The sequence below is a fragment of the Theropithecus gelada genome, chromosome 16 (assembly GCF_003255815.1).
Source record: "Theropithecus gelada isolate Dixy chromosome 16, Tgel_1.0, whole genome shotgun sequence".
Lineage (NCBI taxonomy): Eukaryota > Metazoa > Chordata > Mammalia > Primates > Cercopithecidae > Theropithecus > Theropithecus gelada.
The window spans coordinates 13221739-13248115 of NC_037684.1; the positions used below are offsets into that span (position 1 = coordinate 13221739).

At 37.1% G+C, this 26377-nt stretch overlaps 1 protein-coding gene across 1 annotated transcript in view; it reads right to left on the reverse strand.

The window, feature by feature from the left end:
* The window catches only part of BRIP1 (BRCA1 interacting protein C-terminal helicase 1), a 181528-nt gene that overhangs the window by 50666 nt on the left and 104485 nt on the right, over positions 1-26377 (reverse strand). Inside the window, exons 15-16 of the mRNA XM_025362438.1 lie at positions 14507-14666; positions 13069-13190 (exon numbers count right to left, since the gene is read on the reverse strand). Coding sequence (XP_025218223.1) covers positions 13069-13190; positions 14507-14666 — 282 coding nt within the window. The remainder of the gene's footprint in view (positions 1-13068; positions 13191-14506; positions 14667-26377) is intronic.

Genomic DNA, 26377 nt, shown 5'->3' on the forward strand with positions numbered 1-26377 from the left:
ATTTGTTTTGTGTTTTTTTGTTTGTTCATTTGTTTTTCAGAAGGGACGGAAACAGGGGTTTCATTAACCCATTTTTCACAGGCCAAAGTAAATATACAATTTGTTAACCTAGACAGCTTACTTAGATTTAGACTAGGTTTTAATTTTGGAATTTCAAGATATACTTAGAAACTGCTTTTAAAATACTTTTGGCCAAACTATCTTTAAAAAAAAAATGCTGGGGGAAAAAAAGTACTCTGAGGAGGCAAAAAAGGTTTAAGTAATTGAGGATATACTCACTCTAGACTTTTAGAGGTGACAAGGTTTTTTCTTCTATATCTGTGATGGAACCTAAGTATGTCCAAAAATTCCAAGAGCAAGTTGCTGAACTCCTAAATGTTTTTTTTTTTTTTTGAGACTGAGTCTGGCTCTGTCGCCCAGGCTGGAGTGCGGTGGCCGGATCTCAGCTCACTGCAAGCTCCGCTTCCCGGGTTCACGCCATTCTCCTGCCTCAGCCTCCCGAGTAGCTGGGACCACAGGCGCCCGCCACTTCGCCCGGCTAGTTTTTTGTATTTTTTAGTAGAGACGGGGTTTCACCGTGTTAGCCAGGATGGTCTCAATCTCCTGACCTCGTGATCCGCCCGTCTCGGCCTCCCAAAGTGCTGGGATTACAGGCTTGAGCCACCGCGCCCGGCCTCCTAAATGTTAAAGAGTTAAGTATTACAGCACTTTAAGTTTATATTCACATCCATTTCCCCTGAGTAACCATGTATTATTATCAGAGCTATATCCAGGTGGGTCTCTGTATCAGATGCTACACTATAACCAGAACTCCACTCCACTCTGACCTCAGGCTGTGTTCCTGGATCTGGTTTCCCGTAAGTTAGAATGTCCCAAATCCTGAAAATGGCATACAGAGTCCTAAGTGATTTGGCTCCTAAATACCTCTCCCAGCCTCTATTCACATGCCATTCTCCCAACTCAGCTTCTTTCAGTTCTTGGAAACTGCTATCCTCTTTCCACCTTAGAACCTTAGCACATGCTGTTCTCTCTGTTGAGAATACTCTTATCCATTCTGTACACATTCATAACTCCTAGTTTTCTTTCCAGTGTCAGGTTAAATATCACTTCCTCAGGAAGCCTTTCTTGATCCCCAAAGACCTGCTATAACATTCTCAGGGTTCCTGTGACTTTTTCTTATAGCCTTCATCACAACTGTGATTGTTTCTTCATTACGTTAATGTCAATATTCCTTGCTAGACTATAAGCAACATGAGAAGGGGGAATATAAACTGTGTTGTGTATCACTGTGTCCCCTGAGTCTATTATAATAGTTGGTGCTCTAGCCAGATACTTAAAAAAAAAAAAAAAAAAGGTTGCTTTATATTCTGAATAGTTGCTTTTTTCTTTTCTTTCTTTTTCTTTTTTTTTTTCTTTTTGAGACAGAGTCTCTCTCTGTCACCCAGGCTGGAGTGCAGTGGAGCGATTTTGGCTCACTGCAACCTCCACCTCCCAAGTTCAAGCAATTCTAGTGTCTAGTGTCTCAGCCTCCCAAGTAGCTGGGATTGTGCCATCACACCCAGCTAATGTGTGTATTTTTAGTAGAGAGAGAGTTTCATCATGTTGCCCAGGTTGTTCTCCAACTCCTGACCTCAAGTGATCTGCCCACCACAGCCTCCCAGTGATGGGATTACAGGTATGTGTGTGAGCCACTGCGCCCAGCCTATTCTGAAGTTTTATAATCTGAACAGTTTTGTTGTAATCTAACCTCTGATGAGGCCATTCCACTTTATCAAATATTTGTATATTTGAATCTCGCTGTAGAGAAGATTCAAATCTTATCTCTCTGGCTCCTCCATCCCTTTTAGGCAAGTTAGTCAAAGTAAATTGATACCTGCAAGGGAGGCGAAACGTGTTGGTCAACTTCAGCTTTCCTAAGCATCTGAGCACTTGGTTTCTATTCCACCAAAGCATCTTGTTATATGTTCCTGTTCTTTCATAAATTATTGATATTGCTAGTGTAGAGACAGCATCTTGTTCATTTTTACACCTACTGCATTTTGTACAAATTAAGCTCTTAAAAAAGTTTGTAAAATGAATAAATGCATGAAAAAAATTCAATATCATTAACATAACTTTTTTTTTTTTTTTTTTTTTGAGACAGTGTCTCGCTCTGTTGCCCAAACTGGAGTGCAGTGGCGCAATTTTGGCTCACTGCAACCTTCGCCCCCTAGGTTCAAGTGATTCTCCTGCCTCAGCCTCTGGAGTAGCTGGATTACAGATGCATGCCACTACATCGGGGCTAATTTTTTATGTTTTTAGTAGAGACAGGGTTTCACCATGTTAGCCAGGCTGGTCTTGAACTCCTGACCTCAAATGATCTGTCCACCTTGGGCTCCCAAAGTGCTGGGATAACAGGCATTGGCCGTCATTAACACAATTTTGATAGAAAAGTAATTCAAAAGGGATGTATAAATATACTCAAAAGGAACAGATGAATCTACTCAAAACGTTTCTGAAATCAAGTTCCTCTTGATATACTACAGTACTTTACATTCCCTCCCTCATTCATTTTGTCATGAATATACACAATGCTGTCAAAGCAAAAGAATAATAATGGAACAATATCATTCTCCTTAAAAAGAAATGTGTTGGATTTAATAATTCTAACATAGCCAGGTGCAATTGGTGTGGTCTGTAATCCCAGCTGCTCGGGAGCTGAGGCAGGAGGATCACTTGAGCCCAGAACCTGCCTGGGCAACATAATGAGACTCTGTCTCAAAAAAAATTTTTAAAATTCCAATACTACCATCATCTGATAATATTTTGACAGTTGAAAGCACTGGTTTAACATGGTTTAATGTGCACTCTACTTTATTAATGCTGTTATTCTTTAGGGAAAGCATCCTGTCTTTTTCTGTGGTTTATAAAATGCCAACAATGCATGGAAGCTATCAATTTATTTAAGTGTCTGCTTGTTATAAAGTCAATAACTAATATAAGTAAAATAGATGACTGAATTTTTCAGTCATAAATGTAATTTTAAAAAATTGATTAAAATAATATACACCCGGGCCGGATGCAGTGGCTCACGCCTGTAATCCCAGCACTCCGGGAGGTCAAGGTGGGCGGATCATGAGGTCAGGAGATTGAGACCATCTTGGCTAACACGGTGAAACCCTGTCTCTACTAAAAAATACAAAAAAATTAGCTGGGCGTAGTGGCAGATGCCTGTAGTCCCAGCTACTCGGCAGGCTGAGGCAGGAGAATGGCGTGAACCCAGGAGGCGGAGCTTGCAGTGAGCCAAGACTGTGCCACTGCACTCCAGCCTGGGCAACAGAGCAAGACTCCATCTCAAAATAATAATAATAATAATAATACTATATACCCAAATAGTTTGGTACATTCAGAGCTAAGAGAAATTTCCTAAACAAAAAAAGGAACTCATAATGGTTATAGTATGTTAATAGTAAGATAGACATTCAGATCACTATGTGAATTTTAAATACTTTCCAAATAAAATCTAGTTTGGTAACTCAACATACTATGTTACCAAAAAACCCCACAAATATAAAATTTATTAGCATGATAAATTATTTTAATCATTGTAAGGGCACTTCTGACAATGAAAATTACCATCAAATTTTATTAAACCAATTATAAAAATCTAACATACCACTTCAACATTTTAAAAATATAAACATTTTTAGCCACATGCCATGGTTTTATAAATTTTTCTTCAGAGAAGTAAAGGAACAATACCTATGAAGGAGAACTTTTCTATATACTATTATAATAAACTATGCTAGGCAATACAAATAAAATGCAATTTTAAAACCTAAATATATTTGTACCTTATCATGTCTCACAAAGTACATCCATGTCACCAATCGGAGAGGTGGATGCCTCAGTTATAAAGCTGAATACTCCCGTGGTTGTTAGATCATAGTAATTGCCCAGAGGATTTGCTTTAGATATCCATTAAAAAGGCAGCCTTGTTATACTGTGACTTAATTACATGAAAAAGAAAACAACTTTTATTTTAGTTATACTTTTCCATTGACATCTAGTCATATAAAAGCCTTGGTTCATTCTCATGCCCCTCAAATGCTTTGGTTTAGTCCACAGAAAGTTTTCTTTTTAACTATTATACGATTAAGTATATCCTTATGAATGATCAGAAGCATCTGGGAAAGGTGGAAGTGAAAAAAAATCCTCACTGGGAAAGTTAGCTTAATGCTTACCTTCAGAGTAGCCCATTATCAACATTTCATAGTGGGTTTCTTTATTTTCAGGTCCCTCAGGTATGTGCAATAAATTATGACTTGAACTAAACAAGTCACACTTGGCTCCAAAATGAAATTTTCCTACCTCTACTTTCTAGTCCCTAAGGTGGGAAGAGGAAATCCTGGTCACAGCCAAAGGAGTCATATTTTTGGCTCTAACATACATTTTCCTTCTTCTCAAAAAGCCAAACCCTGCTATTGAGACTGCAAAGTCTTATGTTAGTATTTTAAACTGTATTTTAACTTTTACTTCCATAATCTTTCTCAAATTTAAGAAAAAATTTTAGTATCATAAAAGTAATGTCACTGCCTTCTTTTTCCCACTCAAATCACTTTTCTGACTGAATGATCTTAACCTTTTTAAATGTGAATTCAAATGAAATAGACAAAATAATGCAGAAATAGGCTGTTTCATTTCTATAAGGTAGAATATTTAAATTTGTATTTAATAAATAACCTTTACTTATTTCATGATAGACTGTTAATGTAAAAGAAAACTATAAAATTCTAATTTAAGGTCCTATAACTTGAAGCATAGTTTTAGTTTTGGAAGAGCCATCTATGAAGATCATTTAGATCATCATCTCTTTTTATAGGGAATAGGAGTATGGCAGACACACTCTAAGGTGATACACAGAGAGTCACATCTTTGTAATCCTCTCCCCTTAAGTGAGGGCAGAACCAGTGATTTGCATCTAGCCGACAGAATATGGAAAGGGTTCTGGGATAGTCACTCTTAATTAGGTTATATTATATAGCAAAAATGATGGGAAGTTATTCCCATGATTTTTTAATTTTATTTTTTTCTCCATAATTTTATTAAGTTGTGTAAGACTCTGTCTTGGCTGACTGGAGCTAGACAGCTTCCTATTGGCCTCTGGAAGTAAACTGTCTTGATACGAGGGGGCCTGTGAAAAGGTCACATGGTAATGAACTGTGAATAGCTTCTTGAAGCCAAGAGTGCCCCTTAGGGCTAGGCACAGTGGCTAATACTTCTAATCCCAGCACTTTGGGAGGCTGAGGCGGGTGGATCGCTTGAGCTCAGGAGTTCAAAACCAGCCTGGGCAACATGGCAAGATCCTGTCTCTAAAAGAAACAAACAAACAAACGTTTAAAAATTAGCCAGGTGTGGTGGCGTGTGCCTGTAGTGCCAGCTACCCAGGAGGCTGAGGTGGGAGGATCACCTGAGCCCAGGAGGCCAAGGCTGCAGTAAGCCATGATTGCACCACTGCACTCCAGCCTGGGCAATGGAGTGAGACCCTGTTTTCAAAAAAATTTTAAAAAGACTGCCTCTTGGATGGATTAGGAAGAACCTCAGTCCTACAACCACAGAAGGACCCCAAGTGCCAGATAGAACACAGCCTGGCCAACACACTGATTGCAGCAGTTTTGTGGAACCCTGACCCAGCTAAGCCATGCCCACACTTGTGACCAATGGAAACTGAGATAATAAATGTTTGTTAAGCCACTATGTGACAATTTGTTGCACAGCAATAAAAAACTAATATAGGCTGGGCATGATGCCTCACACCTGGGATTATATCCCAGCACTTTGGGAGGCTGAGGTGTGAGCATCCCTTAAGGCCAGAAGTTCAAGGCCAGCTTGCACAACATAGCAAGACCTCACCTCTCCAAAAAAAAAAAAAAAAAAAAAAAAAAAAAAATTAGCCAGGTGTTGTGGCACATGCCTATAGTCCTAGCTACTCAGGAGACTGAAGCGGGAGGATCAATTGAGCCCATGAGCTCAAGGCTGCAGTGAGCTATGATTACACCACTGTACTCCAGCCTGGGCAACAGAACAAGACCTTGTCTATGAAATAAAATAAAAATATTTAAATAAATAAATAAATACCAAAAGAGGGATAGCCAATATAGACAATAAAAGATACTCCCTCCACTATGTTCTACTATGTATTAGATAAAGTGTAAGATGCTGTTGAGGATTGAGCACTCCCTTTTACATATCCTCTAATGATTTACTACTATAACTACCCTGTATTGCCTCCTTATGAGTCATATCACTGTTTACTACCATCCTGTTCATTATCATCTAATGATTACTATCATTTCCATCCTTAAAGTCTCCAGGAATGGAGGGTGGTTACTGTTGTTCTTAAAAACAAATAACAAAGTCAAATACAATTTTAATAACTTCTATTAAAACCCCATTCAATCATTAACTGAAACATGTATTCAGCACTATGTTCTTAGGTAATATCTTAGTTGTAGAGACACAAAAATGCTTAAGAAATTATCCCTATCCTCAAGGTACACCATGTAACAGATTATAAAACATATTTATAAACACTAACTATGTGCTTTAGGAAATAATAAAGGACACTGGTAAAGGTAATTATGCAGGTGAATACTATAATATGCTTTTGAATTGCAACTCCTCTGTTTTCCCTATATTATTTAAAAGGCAAATGCATAAAACAATAATTAAAAATTAAATTAACAGCCACACAATGTATAAAAATGGAATCTGTGACAATAACAATGTAATAAGGGAGGAATAGAGACTCATATGATAGTTATAATTCCCAAGGTAAATACTAAAAACTAAAAAATACATCTAAAAGAAGGGAATCAAAATAGTATATTGCAAATCAACTAAATATAAAAAAGGAAATGATGGATTGAGGAACAAAAAGCACATGACACAAGAAAACAAATAGCTACATAGCAGAAGTAAGTCCTTTCCTATCAGTAATTATTTTATATGTAAATGGTTTAAACTCTCCAATTGAAAGGCAGAGATTGGCCAAATGGATTTTTAAAAACCTGATCCAACTATATGCTGTCAACAAAAGATTCACTTTAGATATAAGGAAGTTGGACCTCACCATATATCACATAGAAAAATTTACTCAAGAGGAATCATATATCTAAATTAAAGAGTTATAACTATAAAACTCTTCAAGGAAAACATTAGGGGCAAATATGCATGATGTTGGATTTGCCAATGTTTTCCTAAATATGACACCAAAGCACAGGCAACAAACAAAAAATAGATAAACTGGACTGCATTAGAATTTTAAACTTAACTTTTATATTCCATAGAGGCATACAAATATTTTCAAATACTTGTTTAACGATTTATAAAAATTTTAAGAAATCACTCATAATGATGCTCTGACATATTTCAAGTATTTTAGGTATTGACTGCTATATTCTGGGCATTTCCAAATGATGAAACGCCTTCTTAGTCATCATAAAAACTGCATGCTTATACTTTTAAAACTTACAACACACCAGTCTTATAAATGGATAACTAACAAATACCCTTTAGTTATGAAAAAATGCGATAGTTGAGGACTTCTTTTTGAAGTCATGATTCTAAGTCCTTTGTCATGTGTGGTAGAAATTATCCCTTTTCTCCCCTTCCTTGACTTTGAGATTATGCATGGACATGTTTTGGGCAACAGGAAGTTAGCAGATGTGATGTAAATAGGTATTTGACTTAATTGCTTACACAGTTAAACCTGCCCTCTTGTACTACTGTCACTGCAATGATAACATGCCTTGGCTAGTCTGTTGGTCCACAAAGAATGAAATACAGGTGGAACAGAGCTGACTCAGGTGACTTCAACGCAGATCAGCCAACTAGGGCAGAGTAGCTGAGCCCAGCTAAAATGGAGAGCACCGACCAACCAAGCCCAAGTCTAGATCATCTGCCACCCAATCACTCCATAGATGTATGACCTGTAATAAATGATTGCTGTTTTAAGTCACTAAGTTTTGGAGTTGTTACAGAAGAAGAACGGATCCAGACATATGGCAATAAGAAATCTACTTCCCACATCTAGTACTGCTGGTAAATAATTTCACTTTTTCTATCCCTTGTCCCTGCAGCTTGAACTATTCTTGTGTCCACCCTACTTGCACCTTTTGGGAACCACTAGGGATAACCCTTTAGAACCACCATCCTCCCCTTTACCCAGAACCCATTGATGCTTCTGTTATTTTGCTGTTTTATGCACATAAGCAGAACTATGACAAATAGGATCATGACTGAAGAATGTCAGAGGAGGCCACCAGGTGTCTTTTTTGCATGATAGACTAAGATATTGTCTAGGAAGAATTTATCCTGAGGAAAAAGCACTAAGAACCCCAGACTGGTATAACAATGTTCAAAATCATAGCTGTTGATGCAAAGGTGAAGAAAAGAGAAATGGAATTTCCTTCCCTCACAAATGTACTTTTTTAATTTTAAGAATTTTTAGAGGCCGGGCGCGGTGGCTCAAGCCTGTAATCCCAGCACTTTGGGAGGCCGAGACGGGCGGATCACGAGGTCAGGAGATCGAGACCATCCTGGCTAACACGGTGAAACCCCGTCTCTACTAAAAAATACAAAAAAAAAACTAGCCGGGCGCGGTGGCGGGCGCCTGTAGTCCCAACTACTCGGGAGGCTGAGGCAGGAGAATGGCGTGAACCCGGGAGGCGGAGCTTGCAGTGAGCTGAGATCCGGCCACTGCACTCCAGCCTGGGCGACAGAGCGAGACTCCCTCTCAAAAAAAAAAAAAAAAAAAAAAAAAAAAAAAGAATTTTTAGAAAATAATGAAGAATAACATAATAAATACCTGTATTCTCATTATATTTTCTTGCAGCTTATTTTCTTTTACTAAAAATTATGGAAAATGTTCAAATTATTTTGATAACTACTCTGAATATCATTCCCTTCTCTTCTCCTCATATGTAATCAGAAATATAATCTTGATTATCCTTTTAGGCCTTGTTACTTTGTATGTATAATATTTAGTACAACCTAGTATTAGCCATAAAGTTTTTCTTCTTTTCCAGCTCTCAAGAACTCATATGCAGGGTCCAAGGAAGACAGAGGACATAGGTGAAAATGGAAATAATTAGTTTTAGGGGAAAAAACTGTATTTTATTAACATATTGGAAGAAGGTGTGGTCTAAAGAAGGGAAAATGGTTCTTTCCAATTTAACAAAGCAGCCTTAGTGCAATAATGTAGGGCTAGAGTAAAATGATAAGACATTAAAAGGAGACAATACCAGTGCCAATAGCCGTGCCATCAGTAGCACTCTGCTTCAGTGGAATGCAGCACTAGTGCTGTTGATGGTGACAGTAGTTTTTCTTGGGTAGATGTCAGCTGTTTCATCAGTAGCAGTAGTCAAGGCAGCATCAGCCATTTTAGAATAGGAGACCCAGCCTTGGGCATAGCCATTAGTGCTCTCAGCAGTAGCACTGGTTAACTGGAGAAAGGTACTGGAAACCACCAAAGTTACTGGAGGCTGACAAAGTATTGGACTATGAATCATCAAGTGAGATACCCCCTGAGGACTTTCAGAAATGTTGAAGAGGTCCAGAGGTTACAGGAAGAGTAGGGGCTAACAAAAGAAATACTGCTTATTACTGTTAATGTTACCTAAAGACTGCTATGGACTAGAAAAATAAAAGTAAAATTATCTAATTCACAGTGCCTATTAAAGTATTAACAATTAAAAAGATAACTATTCTAATGAAAGAACTCCTGCTTTGGTATGAGACTCTAACTGATTGTACCCTGGGAGGAGGGATATAGGTCATAATCAATAAGTCAGCTCAGAGGCCAAAAAATCTCAAGTTTTCTCAGATTGCCAGCACTTTCCAATGCCTGTAGGAAGTAAAAGAAAATCCTCCTTGATGAACAATAACTTCAACTTAGGCTCAAATTATTACTATAGTTTTTCAAATATATTGTTGAGGAAACAATCAGTTATGATGAGATACAACTGTTTCTGGCTAAGATTGAGTAACTGGTTTGAGAGTATTTCTTCCATTGTAAGTAATCGCATAACCGGGCAAAACAGAGCAACTGTTTTCAGGTAGTAGACACCAAACAGCACAAGACAGTAATTCTGGAGCTAAGTGGAATTCATTAGGTGAACTCCATTATCCCAGTTCTCTGCTTGGGTATAATTTCCTGACCACAGCACAGAGCATTAAAGTACAAGTAGAGTGCAGTGGTCCTGTTGAGCTGAGGTGGAAGAGATCAGAATATGGAGTGACTAAATCACAAAATCTGCAAGGCAGGACACTGGAGAGAAGGGAGCCAGGTGGACAAAAGACCCCAGGATTCCTCGGAGGAACCCATAAGTCTGTGGTTAAAAGACATAAAACACAAATTGCTGGTTTCTTCTTCCAGAGTTTCTGATTCGGCAGGTCTGGATGAGCCTGAAAGTCTTTATTTCTATTAAGTTCCCAGGTGATACCAATGCACCTGACCCAGGACCAGACTTTGAAAATAACTCTCGTTGACCAAAAGACAGTGTAAATTGAAAATAAAATAAAATCTACATCTACTAAACTTTTCTCACTCATTCAGATTCACCAAAGACTTAAAAATGTCTAAGGATACAGGAAAATGTATACAGACATCCCTGAGAGACATTGCAAATTTGGTTCCAGACCACCCCAATAATGAGAATATCATAACAAAGTAAGTCACATGAATTTTTTGGTTTCCCAACACATAACAAAAGTTATGTTTACACTATACTGCAGTCTATTAAGTGGGCAACAGCAGTATGTCCAAAAGCAAATGCATATACCTTAACTTGAAAATATTTTATTGCTAAAAAAGGCTAATGATCATCTGAGCCTTCAGTGAGTCACTCTTTTTGCTGGCAAAGGGTCTTGCCTCAATGATGGCTACTGACTGATCAGGGTGGTGGTTGCTAAGGTTGGAATGTCTGTGGCAATTTCTTAAAATAAGACAACAATGAAATTTGCTCTATCATGTGACTCTTCCTTTCACAATAGATTTCTCTGTAGCGTAAGATGCTCTTTGATAGCATTTTACCCATCATAAAACTTCTTTCAAAATTGGAGTCAAGCCTCTCAAATTCTGCTGCTGCTTCATGAACTAAGTTTATTTAATATTCTAACTCCTTTGTTGTCATTTCAACAATGTTCATAGCATCTTTACTAAGAATAGTTCCTGTCTCAAGAAACCACTTTCTTTGCTCATCCATAAAATGCAACTCCTCATCTGTTTAAGTTTCCTCATGAGATTGCAGCAATTTAGTCATGTCTTTAGGCTCCACTTCTAATTTAGTTCTCTTATTATTTCCACCACAGCTACAGTTACTTCCTCCACTGAACTCTTAACTCCCTCAGAGTCATCCAGTGAGGGATGGAATCAATGACTTCCAAACTCCTGCTGGTGTTGATATTCTGACCTCCTCCCATGAATCATGAATGTTCTTAATGGCATCTATAACGGTGAATCCTTTCCAGAAGGTTTTTAATAGACTTTATCCAGATCCTTCAGTGGAATCGCTATCTATAGCAGTTACAGCCTTGTGAAATGCGAGACTTGGAAGTAGAAATTACTCCTTTATTCATTGGCTGCAGAATGGATGTTTTGTTAGCAAGCATGAAAACAATATTAATCTCCTTGTACATCTCCGTAGAGTTCTTGAGTGCCACGTATATGGTTAATGAGCAGTAATATTTTGAAAGGAATTGATTTTTCTGAGGAGTGGATCTCAATAATGGACTTAAAACGTTCAGTAAACCGTGCTGTAAACAGATATGCTGTCATGCAGACTTCGTTGTTCCATCTATAGAGCACAGGCAGAGTAGATTTAGTATAATTCTTAAGGGCTCTAGGATTTTTAAAATGTTAAATGAGCATTGGCTTCAACTTAAAGTCACCAGTTGCATTAGCCCATCACAAGAGAGTCAGCCTGTTCTCTGAAGCTTTGAGGTCAGGCATTGACTTCTCCTCTCTAGCTATGAATGTCCTAGGTGGCATCTTCTTTCAACAGAAGGCTGATTCTTCTACACCGAAAATCTGTTGTTTTGCATAGCCACTTTCATCAATTATCTTGGCCAGATCTTCTGGATAACTTGCTGTAGCTTTTCCATCAGCACCTGCTGCATTACCTTGCACTTTTAAGTTATGGAGATGGCTTCTTTCCTTAAACCTCATGAAACAACCTCTGCTAGCTTCATCTGCAGCCTCCTCACCTCTCTCAGCTTTCACAGAATTGAAGAGAGGTAGGGCCTTGCTCTGAATTAAGTTTTGGCTTAAGAGAATGTTATGGACAGTTTAATCTTCTTTCCAGACCACTAAACGTTTCTCTATATCAGTAATAAGGCTGTTTGCTTATTATTTGTACATTTGCTAAAGTAACACTTTCAATTCCCTTGAAGAACTTTTCCCTTGCATTCACAGTATGGCTAATTGGTTGGTGCAAGAGGCCTAGCTTTTGTCTTGTCTCAGTTTTCAATATGCCTTGCTCACTAAGCTTAATCATGTCTCATCTTTGATTTAAAGTAGGAAGCATGCAATACTTCCTTTCACTTGAACACTTAGGGGCCACTGTAGGGTTATTAATTGGCCTAATTTCAGTATTGTTGTCTCTCAGGGAATGGAGAGTCCCGAGGAGAGAGAAATGGGGGAAGGGTGGTCAGTGGAGCAGTTAGCATACATATGTCACTTATCAATTAAGTTCGCTCTCTTATGTGGGTACAGTATGAGGTGCCCCAAAACAATTACAATAGTAACATCAAAGATCACTTATCACAGATCACTCTAACAGATATAATAATAATGAAAAGGTTTGAAATATTGTGAGAATTAACCAAAATGTGACACAGAAACAAGTGACCACATGCTGTTGGAAAAATGGTGCCGACAGACTTGCACAATGCAGGGTTACCACAAACCTTCAATTTGTAAAAAAGCACTATAAAGCAAAGCTCAATAAAATGAGGGATCCCTGCAATTAACTTTATACAAAACCAATGACTCCTGTAATAATAAAACTTAAAGTTTTGATGGCCTACCTGTAGATCTTTCACATTTGGAAAAGGAATTCCTATTGTTATGACAGCACGGGCATTGTCATCTGAGAAATCCAGACCCTCACTCACTTTACCACGACAAACTGCTACCAGGAGAGCTCCATCTTAAACAACAGAAAAAAGCATATCCAAAATTATCAGAAATTGCTTATTCTTGGCATTTTGAAAATACCTGATTTATAATTATAGTAATTATAAAATAGTAATTATAGTAGCAAATTTAAAATAATCAAAATAAAACACTATTATGAGATAAAGTTTTAACAGTTCAATGTCTTTAAGTAAATAAGGGAAACAAAATTACATTTATATGCAAAAGGGTAGCAAACCAATTTACAAACTGTGCATCTTCCAGATAACTTATACAATAAAAACATGTCAGAATAGCAACTTGCATATGAACTGTGTGATTATAAACAGGTTTATTTCATAAAAATTGAAGTTGCATTATTACCTTTACACCTGAAAGTAAAATTCTCAGAATAACTGAAATAATTTTAATTGATAATACATATCATATGGAATCAATATATTTAAAAGTATTTAAAACAGACAGATAACACCATATATATACACCATAAAAAGATACTGACATGCTATATTACCTCTTTCTTGCATTGTTCATAAACTATTACTATCCCTTCACATCAAACTTTTTTATTTTATTTTATTATTTTTATTTTTATTTTTTGTGAGACAGGGTCTTACTCTGTCAGCCAGGCTGGAGTGCAGTGGCACAATCACAGCTCACTGCAGCCTTGACCTCTTAGGCTCAGGTGATCCTCCCACCTCAGCCTCCCAAGTAGTTAGACCTATAGGCACATGCACCACAAGCTGCTAATATTTGTATTTGTTGTAGAGACAAGATTTTACCATGTTGCCCAGGCCGGTCTCAAACTCCTGGGCTCAAGTGATCTGCCCGTCTCAGCCTCCCAAAGTGCTAGGATTACAGGCAAGAGTCACCACGCCTGGCCTCACATCAAACTCTTCATGGATATGCTCTAACTTGGAATTAAGTTTTCAGTTATGTTTTGAAAATTCAAGTTTATCTTATGTAATAGAATATAAGCACCAAGTGTACTAATTGCATCAAAATATAGGTCTCATTTGGCTAGTAAGGAATATATTTATATATATCCTAACTGCCTTTTTGCACAAAATATTTCAGGTAGTGCACTGAAGACTGTGAGATGATGGCATCGTTTTTCTTAAAGTTGAATCAGCATACCCAAGTGAAAATATTCACAGGAGAACAAGTACAATTAAAAGAATTTCTTTACCCAGTTTATTTTCTTTTCACTCAGGATTATAATTTTTCTCTTAAGTGTAATTCATTTAAAAATACAAAATTATAATTGTACCTTCTTACTTTGTAATAAAAAATAATTTTTTCACCAACCATGAAATAATTTCCAGTTACCTTTCTCTCCTTTGTATTTGATTGCATCATAGTACACCTGCAGTAATTCATCAAAATTTGTTTTTTCTCCTCCCTGTGGCTCTACAATGACTGTCTTCACCAACTCCAGATTATGCCATAAACCAGTAGAGAGCCAACGTTCTTTTAATTTTTCTAGTAACTAAAGAGAGGAAAGAAAAAAATTATTTTTTGTGTGTCTAGCTAAACAAACTTTCCTCCATTTGTTTAAGCCAATGTGACTACAATGTGACTACAGCAAGTATATTAATCTCTCTGTGTCTTTTCTCATCTATAAAATGAAGAAAACAATATATCTCATAGAGTGTTTATGGGGTTAAATTTATTAACAGATTTAGAGAGATCTGAATGGTGTTGGCACATAGTTTGCTGCTGCTGTTACAATTACCACCAACTTTGCTGCTGCTGCTGCTACTACTACTACTATTATCTTGGCAATTTCTACCACTACTGCTGCCACTACTACTACTACTGCTACTATTACTACTACTATTATCTTGGCAATTTCTACCACTACTACTGCCACTACTACTACTGCTACTACTACTACTACTATTATCTCGGCAATTTCTACCACCACTACCACTACTACCACTACTATCTTGGCAATTTCAAAAGCAAAAGCAAAAAACAAAAAATCTCTGTCAAAGTTAACAAACTTTAAGTTCTCTCTTTAAACCTAAGGTGAAGTTTCTTAATATTCTTAAATAGTCTTCAAATGGAGATGATTTAAGATCACTTTACTAAGTATATAGGCAGATAAGCTCATTATCTGAATATCTGATCATCATTAATAACCTGCATTGAAAAAAGATATAAAGAAAGACTCAGCCAAGAAGTAGAAAATATATGGGCACAAATGGAATATTTACAGCCATGGGTTAGATTACGAAAGGACGTTCCACAAATTTTAAGCAATCCTTATCATACTGATCACATATTTAAACAATTATGCCATGGTAGATTAAAAGTCAATAATATAAAGTCATGGTAGATTAAAAGTCAAGCCCAAAACAAAAATTCATCTTGATTGATTGATTGATTTTAGAGACAGGGTCTCTGTCACCCAGGCTAGAGTGCAGTGGCAAGATCATAGCTCAGTGCAGCCTCGAACTCCTAGGCTCAGGCAGTCCCTCCACCTTAGCCTCCTGAGTAGCTGGGACTACATGTGCATGCCACTACACCCAGCTAATTTTTATATTTTTTGTAGAGACGAGATCGTGCTTTGATGAACAGGCTAGTCTCAAACTTCAGGTCTCAAGGGATCCTCCAGACTCAGCCTTCCAAAGTGCTGAAATTACAGGTGTGAACCAATACACGTGGCTGTAAAACTCATATTCTTAAAAACCATATGAGTTAAATAGAAAAACACAGTAGAATTCAAGAAATCTTTAGTTATGAATAAGTAAAGCACTCACGATTCGAAACATGTGGCATACGGCAATGGCAATACTTGGAAATACATTTATAGCTTTAAATATATTTATTTTTAAAATGTCAACATAAAAGAATCAACTATTCTTTCCAAGAAGCTAGAAAATGAAACATAGCAAATGCAAAGAAAGAATAAAGCTGAATAAATGAAAAAGGCAAAAGCTAATATTAGAGATTATTACTTAAATTGAACTGTTTTATCTGCTTGTTATATACTATGAGTTCTACACAATTTGGACGAGTCATTATAAGAAACCACCCAAAATTCTCTGGAAAACAGCAACTGATCAGTTTTTATAAGATAATTTATTTCCTCAATTTTACCTTTATTTTTAGAAATAAACTTCTTAATAAGACTATAAAACAAAACATTAGTAAAATAGTTAATTTCTGCACAATATGCTTTAATTAAACAGGAAGAACTACTTTAATTCTATAAACACAGCTAAGAAGTTATTACATTAATTTTTATTCTCCAGAAAAAGACATCAAGGGAGGAAAAGAGGAACAAAAAAGCTATAGTTAGACAGAAAACAATTATTGAAATGACAATAGTAAGTCTTTCCCTATCAGTCATTACTTTAAGTGTAAATGGATTAAATTTTCTAAGCAAAAGATATAAAGAGGCTGGATAGATAAAAATGCTGTCTGCAAGTGACTCACTTTAAGGATATCCATAGGCTGAAAGTGAAGGGATAGAAAAAGATATTACTTATAAATGGTAACCAAAAGACAGCAGGGGTGGCAATTCTAGGATACTAAACAGATTCTAAGTAAAAAATTGTCACAAGAGACCAAAAAAAAAAAAAAAAAAAGGACATTATATAATGATAAATGGGTCAATTCACCAGGAATATTTAACAACTATAAATATATACCAACCAACATCAGAACACCCAAATATAGCAAGCAAATACTGATTGTACTGAAGAGAGAAATAAACAGCAATATAAGAATAGTAGGAAAGTTTAATATCTCACCTTCAGTAATGAATAAAACACCCAAACAGAAGAGCAATAAGGAAACGGAACTTGAACAATACTAGAGACCAGATGGACCTAACAGACATATATAGAACATTTTACCCAACAGCAGCAAAATACATATTCTTCACAACTGTATATGGAACATTCTCTAGGACAGATCATGTGTCAGGTAACGAAGCAAGTCTTAACAAATGTAAGATTAAAATTAATATCAGGTATCTTTTGCAACCACAACAGAATGAAACTAAAATTCAGCATCAGAAAACCAGCAAATTTACAAAAATATTAAAATTAACGTACTTTTGAACAACCAATGAATGGGTCAAAAAAGAAATCAAAAGGAAAGTTATGAAATTATCTTGAGACCAATGGGAAAAAAACACAACATACCAAAAGTAGAGATACACCAAAAGCAGTACTAAGAGGAAAGTTTATAGTGGTAAATGCCAACATTAAAAAACAAAGATCTCAAGTAACCCAATTCTACACTTCAGGAAACTAGAAAAAGAACAAAGTAAACTCAAAGTTCACAGAAGGAAAGAAATATTAAGATTAGAGCAGAAATAAAATATGGAACAGAAAAACAAACAAACAATAAAACTAAGAGTTGATTTTTGAAAAGATCAACAGAATTGACAAGTCTTCACCTAGATTGGTTAAGAAAAAAAAAAGAGAAAATCAGAAATGAAAAAAGAGGCACTGATGCCACCAATATAATAAAAGATAACTCTGAAAAATTATATGCCAATAAATTAAATAAACTAGATGAAATGGACAAATTCCTAGTAATATACAACCTACCGAGACTGAATAATGAAGAAACAGAAAATCTGAACAGATTAGTAAGGAGACTGAATCAGTAACAAAAAGTCTCCCATCAAAGAAAAGCTAAGGACATAAATGGCCTCGATGCCAATTCTACAAAACATTTTTATTTATTTAATTTTTTATTTTCATTTCTTTGCTTTTTTTTTTTTTTTTTTTGAGAAACAGTCTTGCTCTGTCACCCAGGCTGGAGTATAGTGGTGTGATCATAGCTCACTATAACCTCAAACTCCTGGGCTCAAGCAGTCTTCCTACTTCAGCCTCCCAAGTAGTTAGGACTACAGGCATGAGCCACCATGACCTGGTAGTTTTTTTTTTTTTTTTTTTTGTAGGTATAGAGTCTCACTATATTGCCCATGTTGGTCTTGAACTCCCGTCCTCAAGTGCTCCTCTTGCCTTGGCCTCCCAAAGTGCTGGGATTACAGGTGTGAGCCACTATGCACAGTCCTCTATGAAACATTTAAAGCAGGGGTCCCCAACCCCCAGGCCACAGACCGGTACTGGTAGAATCCAGGCTGCACAGCAGGAGGTGAGTGGCAGGTGAGCGAGCATTATCGTCTGAGCTCCGTCTCCTGTCAGATCAGCAGCAGCATTATATTCTCATAGGGGTGCAAACCCCATTGTGAACTGTGCATGCAAGAGATCTAGGTTATATGCTCCTTATGAGAATATAATGCCTGATGATCCGAGGTGGAACAGTTTCATCCCAAAACCACCACCGCCAACCCCAACCCAGGTCTGTGGAAAAGCTATCTTCCACAGAACCAGTCCCTGGTGCTAAGAAGGTTGGGCACCACTGACTTTAAAGACTAATACAAATGTAGATTCATTGTAATTCCTATCAAAATCCCAATGACATTTTTTACAGAAATAGAAAAAAAATACAAAAATTAATATGCAACCACAAATGACTTGGAATCATCAAAACAATCTTGAGAAAGAAGAACAAAGCTAGAGGCATCATGCTTCATGACATTTACATCTTACAAAGCCACTATAATCAAAATAGTAATTGCATTGCCATAAAGACAGACATATAGACCACTGGAAGAGAATAGAGAGCCTGGAAATAAATCCACACATGTATGATCAACTGATCTTCAACAAGGGTGCCAAAAATACATAATGGGGAAAGGACAGTCTGTTCAACAAATAGTTTAGGGCAAACAATATCCACATGCAAAAGAATAAAACTGGACCTTTATCTTACACAATACACAAAAGTTCACTCAAAATGGATTAAAGACTTAAATGTAAGATTTCAAACTGTTGGCCGGGCACAGTGGCTCACGGCTGTAATCCCAGCACTTTGGGAGGCCAAGGTGAGCAGATCACGAGGTCAGGAGATCGAGACCATCCTGGCTAACATGGTGAAACTCCGTCTCTACTAAAAATACAAAAAATTAGCTGGACGTGGTGGCACGCGCCTGTAGTCCCAGCTACTCGGGAGGCTGAGGCAAGAGAATCACTTGAACCTGGGAGGCGGAGGTTGCAGTGAGCCAAGATTGCGCCACTGCACTCTAGCCTGGCGACAGAGCAAGACTGTCTATATAAAAAAAAAACTCTTAGAAAAAAATACAGGAGAAAATTTTTATAACACTAGATTTAACAATGATTTGATGGGTATGACATAAAAGCACAGGCAACGAGAGTAAAACATATGATTGGGATCACAACAAACTAAAAGGTTTCTGCACAGTAAAAGGAAAAAAAAGAGTAGAAAGGTAACCTAAATGATGAGAAAAAATATCTGCAAACCATATATCTGATAAGGGATTAATATCCAAAATATATTAAGAAACTCAATATTAAAAAAAAAATTGAAAAACAAGCAAAGGACATGAATAAACAGTTATCCAAAGAAGACATACAAACTGTTACCAGGTATATGGAAGGATGCTCAACATCAGTAATTATCAGGGAAATGCAAATCAAAACCACAATGAGATATTAGTTCACAACTTTTAGGAAGGCCATTATTTTAAAAAATAAATAAATAACTGTTAGTGAAGATGTTGTGATATTGGAATCCTTGTGTATTGCTGGTGGGAATATAAAACAGCGTAGCCACTGTGGAAAACAGAAGAGGAAATAAGAATCAAAATAAAACAGTATATATAAAAATGTTTTATGGGTTTCAATATACAAGTCTTTTACCTCCTTAAGTTTTATTCCTAAGTATTTTATTTGTTTTGGTACTACTGCAAATGGAAATGTTTTCCTAATTTCCTTTTCAGACAGTTTGTTGTCAGTGTATAGAAATACAACTGATTTTTGTATGTTAATTTTGCATATTGCAACTTTACTCAATTTATTAGTCCTAACAGTTTTTTAAAAATAAGATCTTCAGGAAAGATCATGTCTGTAAACAAAGACAATTTTACTTTTTCCTTTTCCATTTGAGTGACTTTTATTCCTTTTTCTTGCCTAATTGCTCTGGCTAGGAATTCTAGTACTATGTTATACAGAAGTGGCAAGAGTGGGCATCCTTGCCTTGTTTCTGATCTTAGAGGAAAACCTTTCAGTTTGCACCACTGAGTATGCTATGAGCTTCTTACATATGACCTTTATTATAATCAGGTAATTTCCTTCTATTCCTACCTTGTTGAGAATTTGTATCATGAAAGTGTGTTGCATTTTGTCAAATGCTTTTCTGTATTATTGAAACAATGCATGAAGGTTCTTCTCAGCAGATGGTGTTGAGAAAACTGGATCACTACATGTAAAAAGAATGAAGTAACACCTTGCCTACATAATAAACAAAAATTAACTCAACATTGGTCAAAAACATTACTGTAAGAGCTAAAAAATATAAAACTCTAAAAGAAAAAAAATGGAAGGCTTTATGACCTTGGATTTGGCAATGATTTGTTGGCTATGACACCAAAAGCATAAGTATACAGATAAATACAGATAAACAGAAAAATACAGATAAACTTGGATTTCATAAAAATTATAAAACTTTTTTGGATACTGTCAAGAAAGTTAAATGATAATACACAGAATGCAAAGCATATGGCTGATAAAAGATTAATATGCAGAAGATATAAAGAACTCCTACAACTGAACAACAAAAAAACCAAACAGATTCAAATATAGGCAAAGGGCTTTAATAGACATTTCTTGAAAGATTTAAAAAAACAATGGCCCAAAAGGACATGAAAAGATGCTCAACATCCTTAGTCATTAGGAAACTGCAAGTCAAAACCACAATGAAGTCCCACTTCACACCCAATAGTATAACTACTGTCCAAACAAGAAAAGTAAGTGTTGCAAGGACATGCAGAAACTGTAACCGTCACACATTGCTGGTGGCAAATGTAAAATGGTACAACTGCTGTGGAAAACAGTCTGGCAGTTCCTCAAAAGTTCATAAGCGTGGAATTACCATATGATCCAGCAATTCCACTCCTAAGTATATAACCTCAAATATCTGAAAGTACTAGGATCCAAACAAATAGTTGTATGTTGATGTTTATAGAAGCATCATTCCCAATAACCAAATAGTGGAAACAACTCAAGTGTCAATCAACAGATAAACAAAATATATGACCTACATGCAATGGAAAATGATTCAGCTATAAAAGGAATGAAATTCTGACAAATGCTTGAATATGGATAAACCTGAAAATGTTGTGGTAAGTGAAAAAAGCCACTGTATTTTTGTACACAAAGTACAAATATTATATGATTCCACTTATATGAGGTACCTAGAATAGACAAATTCTTAGAGATAGGAAGTAGAACAGAGGTTACCAGGGCCTGAGGGAAGGGGCTAAACAGGAGTCATTGTTCCATCAGTACAGTTTCTGACTGGGATGATTAAAAAGTTTTGGAAAGGGATACTGGTGATAGTTGCACAACATCATGAATGTACTCAATGGCACTAAATTGTACACTTAAAAATGCTTAAAAGGTAAATTTTAGCGGTTGGGCGTGGTGGCTCACGCTTGTAATCCCAGCACTTTGGGAGGCCGAGGTGGGTGGATCATGAGGTCAGGAGATGGAGACCATCCTGGCTAACACAGTGAAACCCCATCTCTATAAAAATACAAAAAATTAGCCAGGCATGGTGGCGGGCTCCTGTAGTCCCAGCTACTCGGGAGGCTGAGGCAGGAGAATGGCGTGAACCCGGAAGGCAGAGCTTGCAGTGAGCCAAGATCGTGCCACTGCACTCTAGCCTGGGTGACGAGCGAGACTCCATCTCAAAAAAAGAAAAACAAGGTAAATTTTATGTGCATTTTACCACAATTTCAAAAATTGAAAAGAACACACAAATGAATACTATGTAGTAATATAAATAAATGAACTGGTTTCTCACATATTAACAAGGATGAATCACAAACTTTTAGGTGCTGAGTAAAAAATGCAAATACAGATATATAACAAATATGATTTCATTTATATAAGGTTCAAGAACAATATGTTCTTTGAGAAAATATATATATATAAATTTTAAAAACTCACAAAACTAATACCTTTAGCTTTCGGGGGGATACAACTGGGAAGGAACAAATGAAGGATTTTTTTTTTTTTTTTTTGAGACGGAGTCTCGCTCTGTCACTCAGGCTGGAGTGCAGTGGCACAATCTTGGCTCACTGAAATCTCCGCCTCCTGAGTTCAAGCAATTCTCCTGTCTCAGCCTCCCGAGTAGCTGGGACTACAGGCGGACACCACCACACCTGGCTAATTTTTGTATTTTTAGTAGAGACAGGGTTTCGCCATATTGGTCAGGCTGGTCTTGAACTCCTGACCTCAGGTGATCCACCCCTCAGCCTCCCAAAGTGTTGGGATCACAGGCGTGACCCATTGCACCTGGCCAGACGGAGGCTTCTAATGTAGAAATAATGTTCTATTTCTTAAGCTGGGTGATGGATACTCAGATCTCCATTTTATTATTATTTAAAATGTACATATTAGTTTTGTGGACTTATATACACACATATTTCACAAATACAAAATATAAAAATTAAACAACAGTCTGATTATTAATATGATGAGTTACAGGAGGGGTTATAACATATACATTTAGGCTACTAATATAGTAATCCAGAGATGGCGGTAGGTTGAATTAGAATAAGTTAAGAAAAAATATGCAAACCTTGAGAATAAGATAAAAAAGAAACGGTACAAACTTTCCATTTCAAATGGAGGCAAAAGCCCACTAGAAGATTATCTATGGAAATACACTTTGTTGAACTCACTGTTCACTATTAATTAAGGTTCCAGACTTAGCAAGATTATATTTCAACTTAGATATTTTTGTCTAATACAAATACAAATCATTTCTGTCCAGGAGAAAAGATAACCCCAAAGGTTACTATTTATTGCCCTCTGGTACATCAACCAGTTTTCTTTTAGTCTATTCCTTTATTAAATTGCCTACAAGTACATAAATCCTTAAACGCTCTCTGAGTTGGCCAAATCCATACTTTTTCTTCATTAATCAGTGATTTTAATAAAATCTGTGGTAGGTGTTAACTTTATATGTGAGCCATGACTTTATCTTTTTGAAAATTAACTGTAGAGAAAGAAAAGTCAGCAGGTTATAAAAATATTTAAAATTAAAATGAATAAGGTATAGTGTTAGATGGGACATGACAGGGAAGGGAGAAAAAGGTTCACAGGTGCTCTGTAGGTATATGATTAGCCCAAATATGATTTCAGTACCTGCTATGTTTTGAACATTTGTCCTCTCCAAAATGTTGAAATTTAATCTCTAATGTGGCAGCATTGAGAGGTGGGGGATTTTAAGAGGTGACAGGGTAACAAGAGTGCTACCCTCATGAATGGATTTGTCCAGTCATGTATTAATGGTTTATCACAGGAGTAGGACTAATGGCTTTATACAAAAAGGAATTGAGACTCAAGCTTGTACACTCAGCCTCCTTGCCCTGTGATACTCTGAGCTACCCTGGGACTCAGCAGAGAGTTCCCACTGGCAAGAAGGCCCACACCAGATGCAGCCTCTCGGCCTTACACTTCTCAGCCTTCGTAACTGGAAGAAATAAATTCGTTTTAAAAAATAAATCACCTAGTTTGAGGTAGGGTAGTCTGTTACAAGCAACAGAAAATGAACTAAGACAGTACCATTCACTCATACACGCAACACTGGAAAAGAACCAAGACTGGAAGGAAAGATTAAGTTTGTTGCCTTTAAGATATTCAAATGGAAATATTGATATGGCAGTTGGATATATGGGCATAGTACTTAAGGTAGAAGTCAGAATTGAATTATATATTAGGAAAGCATGACAAAAGATAAAACTAAAAAACAATGCATAGAGATGAGATTGCCTAGTGGGAGAGTACAGATTAAAAAAGGGGGACCAGCAAGAAAACCTTATTTCCTCTTTTTTTCTTTTTAGAGATGAGATCTCACTCTGTTGCTCAGGCTGAAGTGCAGTGGTATGATCACAGCTCATTGTAGGCTCACATTCCTGGGCTCAAGCGATCCTCCCACCTCAGCCTCCCAAGTAGCTGGGACTATAGGTATGCGCTGCCATGTCTGGCTTTTTAAAAAAACAAACAAACAAACAAACAAAAACCAGGCAAGGTCTTGCTGTGTTGCCAAGGGTGGTCTCGAAATCCTGGGCTCAAGCAATCCTCCACCTTGGCTTCCCAAAGGGATTATATGCATAAGCCACCACACCCAGCCCCTCATCTCTATTACTGCTCATCCAATTCATCAGCAAATCCTGCCAGCACTACTTTTAAATTTATCTAGACTCTAAACATTTCTCACTATCTTTACTGCTACCACAGTGGTCCAAGCCATCACCATCTATCATCTAGATTATTAGAGCAGACGCCTTAACAGTCACCTTGCTTCAGCCTATGCTCTCTACAGTCCATTTTTCATACAGCAGCCAACATAATCCTTTTAAAACTAAGTTTAAAGCCTCCAATGGCTTCCTATTGCATTTCGAACAAAATCTAAATGCTTACTGTGGTGTGATTTTACCCAGCTATTTCTTTGACCTTATCTCCTTCAATTCCCCATACTTCAGTCCTGCTCTGCTACCCTGGCTTCCTTTTGCTCAAACTAAGTACTCTCCTATCTCAAGATTCCTACTATCTGAACATTATTCCCCCCAAATCAGAGTGGTTTGCTTCCTCTCTTCCTTTACACTTTTACTCACTGTCACCTTCTCGGACAGACCTTCCGAAACCATCCAATTAAGTTCTAAATGAACATCCTCCAAACCCCCCAAAAAAACCTCCAACCCCAGGATCCTCTTTTCCCCCTTTCCTTGCTTTAGTTTTCTACATAGCACTTATCACCAACTATATTAGTCCCCTCAGGCTACCACACAAAAATATCAGACTGAGTGGCTTAAACAACAGAAATTTATTTCTTAAAATTGTTAGTTTAAGCCACAGACTGAGTGGCTTAAACAAGAGAAATTTATTTCTTACTTCTTGGCTATGAAGTCCAAGATCAAGGTGCCTGTTAACTTGATTTCTGACTTGAGGGCTCTCTTCCTGGCTTGCAGACAGCCACCTTCTCTCTGTGTCCTCACATGGCCTTTCCTCTCTATTCAGAGAGGGACAGGGAGAGACAGCAATGGAGTTTTCTGGTGTCTCTTCTTACAAGAACACTAATCCTATCAGATAAGGCCCCCACCCTTACAACCTCATTTAACCTCGATTACTTCCTTAGAGGCCCCATCTCCAAATAAAGCCACACTGGGGGTTAGGGCTTCAACATAAAAAATGTGGTGGGATGCAAACATTCAGTCCATAATATCATCTAACATATTAGTAGCCTTCTGTGTCTCTCATTTATTTTCTGTTTCTCACCCTGGAATATAAAAGGACAATGATTTTTGTCTGTTTTACTTACTGCTGATTGCCCAGTATTTAGAACAGTACCTTACATATAGAAAGTGGTCAGTAAATACTCGTTGAATGAATTTTATAAATGAATGGAAAATGAAGGTCCAAAACAATGGCACATCAGAGAGTACCTTACATATAGAAAGTGGTCAGTAAATACTCGTCGAATGAATTTTATAAATGAATGAAAAACGAAGGTCCAAAACAATGGAAGGTCAGGGAGGAGAGTAGGGAGGGGTAAAACATAACTGTAAAACCAGGTGCCAAAGTCCTTAATAAAAGAAGAGTTGGCTGAGTGCAGTGGCTCACACCTGAAATCCCAGCACTTTGAGAGACTGAGGCTGGAAGATCACTTGAGCCCAGGAGTTCGAGACCAGCCTGGGCAACTTGGCAAAACCCTGTCTCTACAAAAAATACAAAAATTAGCTAGGTGTGGTGGTATGTGCCTGTGATCCCAGTTATGCGGGAGGCTGAGATGGGAGGACTGCTTCAGTCCTGGAGGTTGAGGCTGCACTGAGCTATGATCATGCCACCATACTCCAGCCTGGGCGATAGAGTAAGACCCTATCTGAAAAAGTAAATAAAAATAACATAAAATATTAAAAATAAGAGTATCCAGATGCTTTGTAAGATGGCAAAGATGAAGGGGAAAGACTAGTTTTTTCTTGCTGAGACTTTGTTCACTCATTCTTTCCTCCCTTCCTTTCTTCACCCCTCCCTTCCAGAAGAAAACAGACAGGTAAAGATTTAGAAAGAACAATGGAGAGTA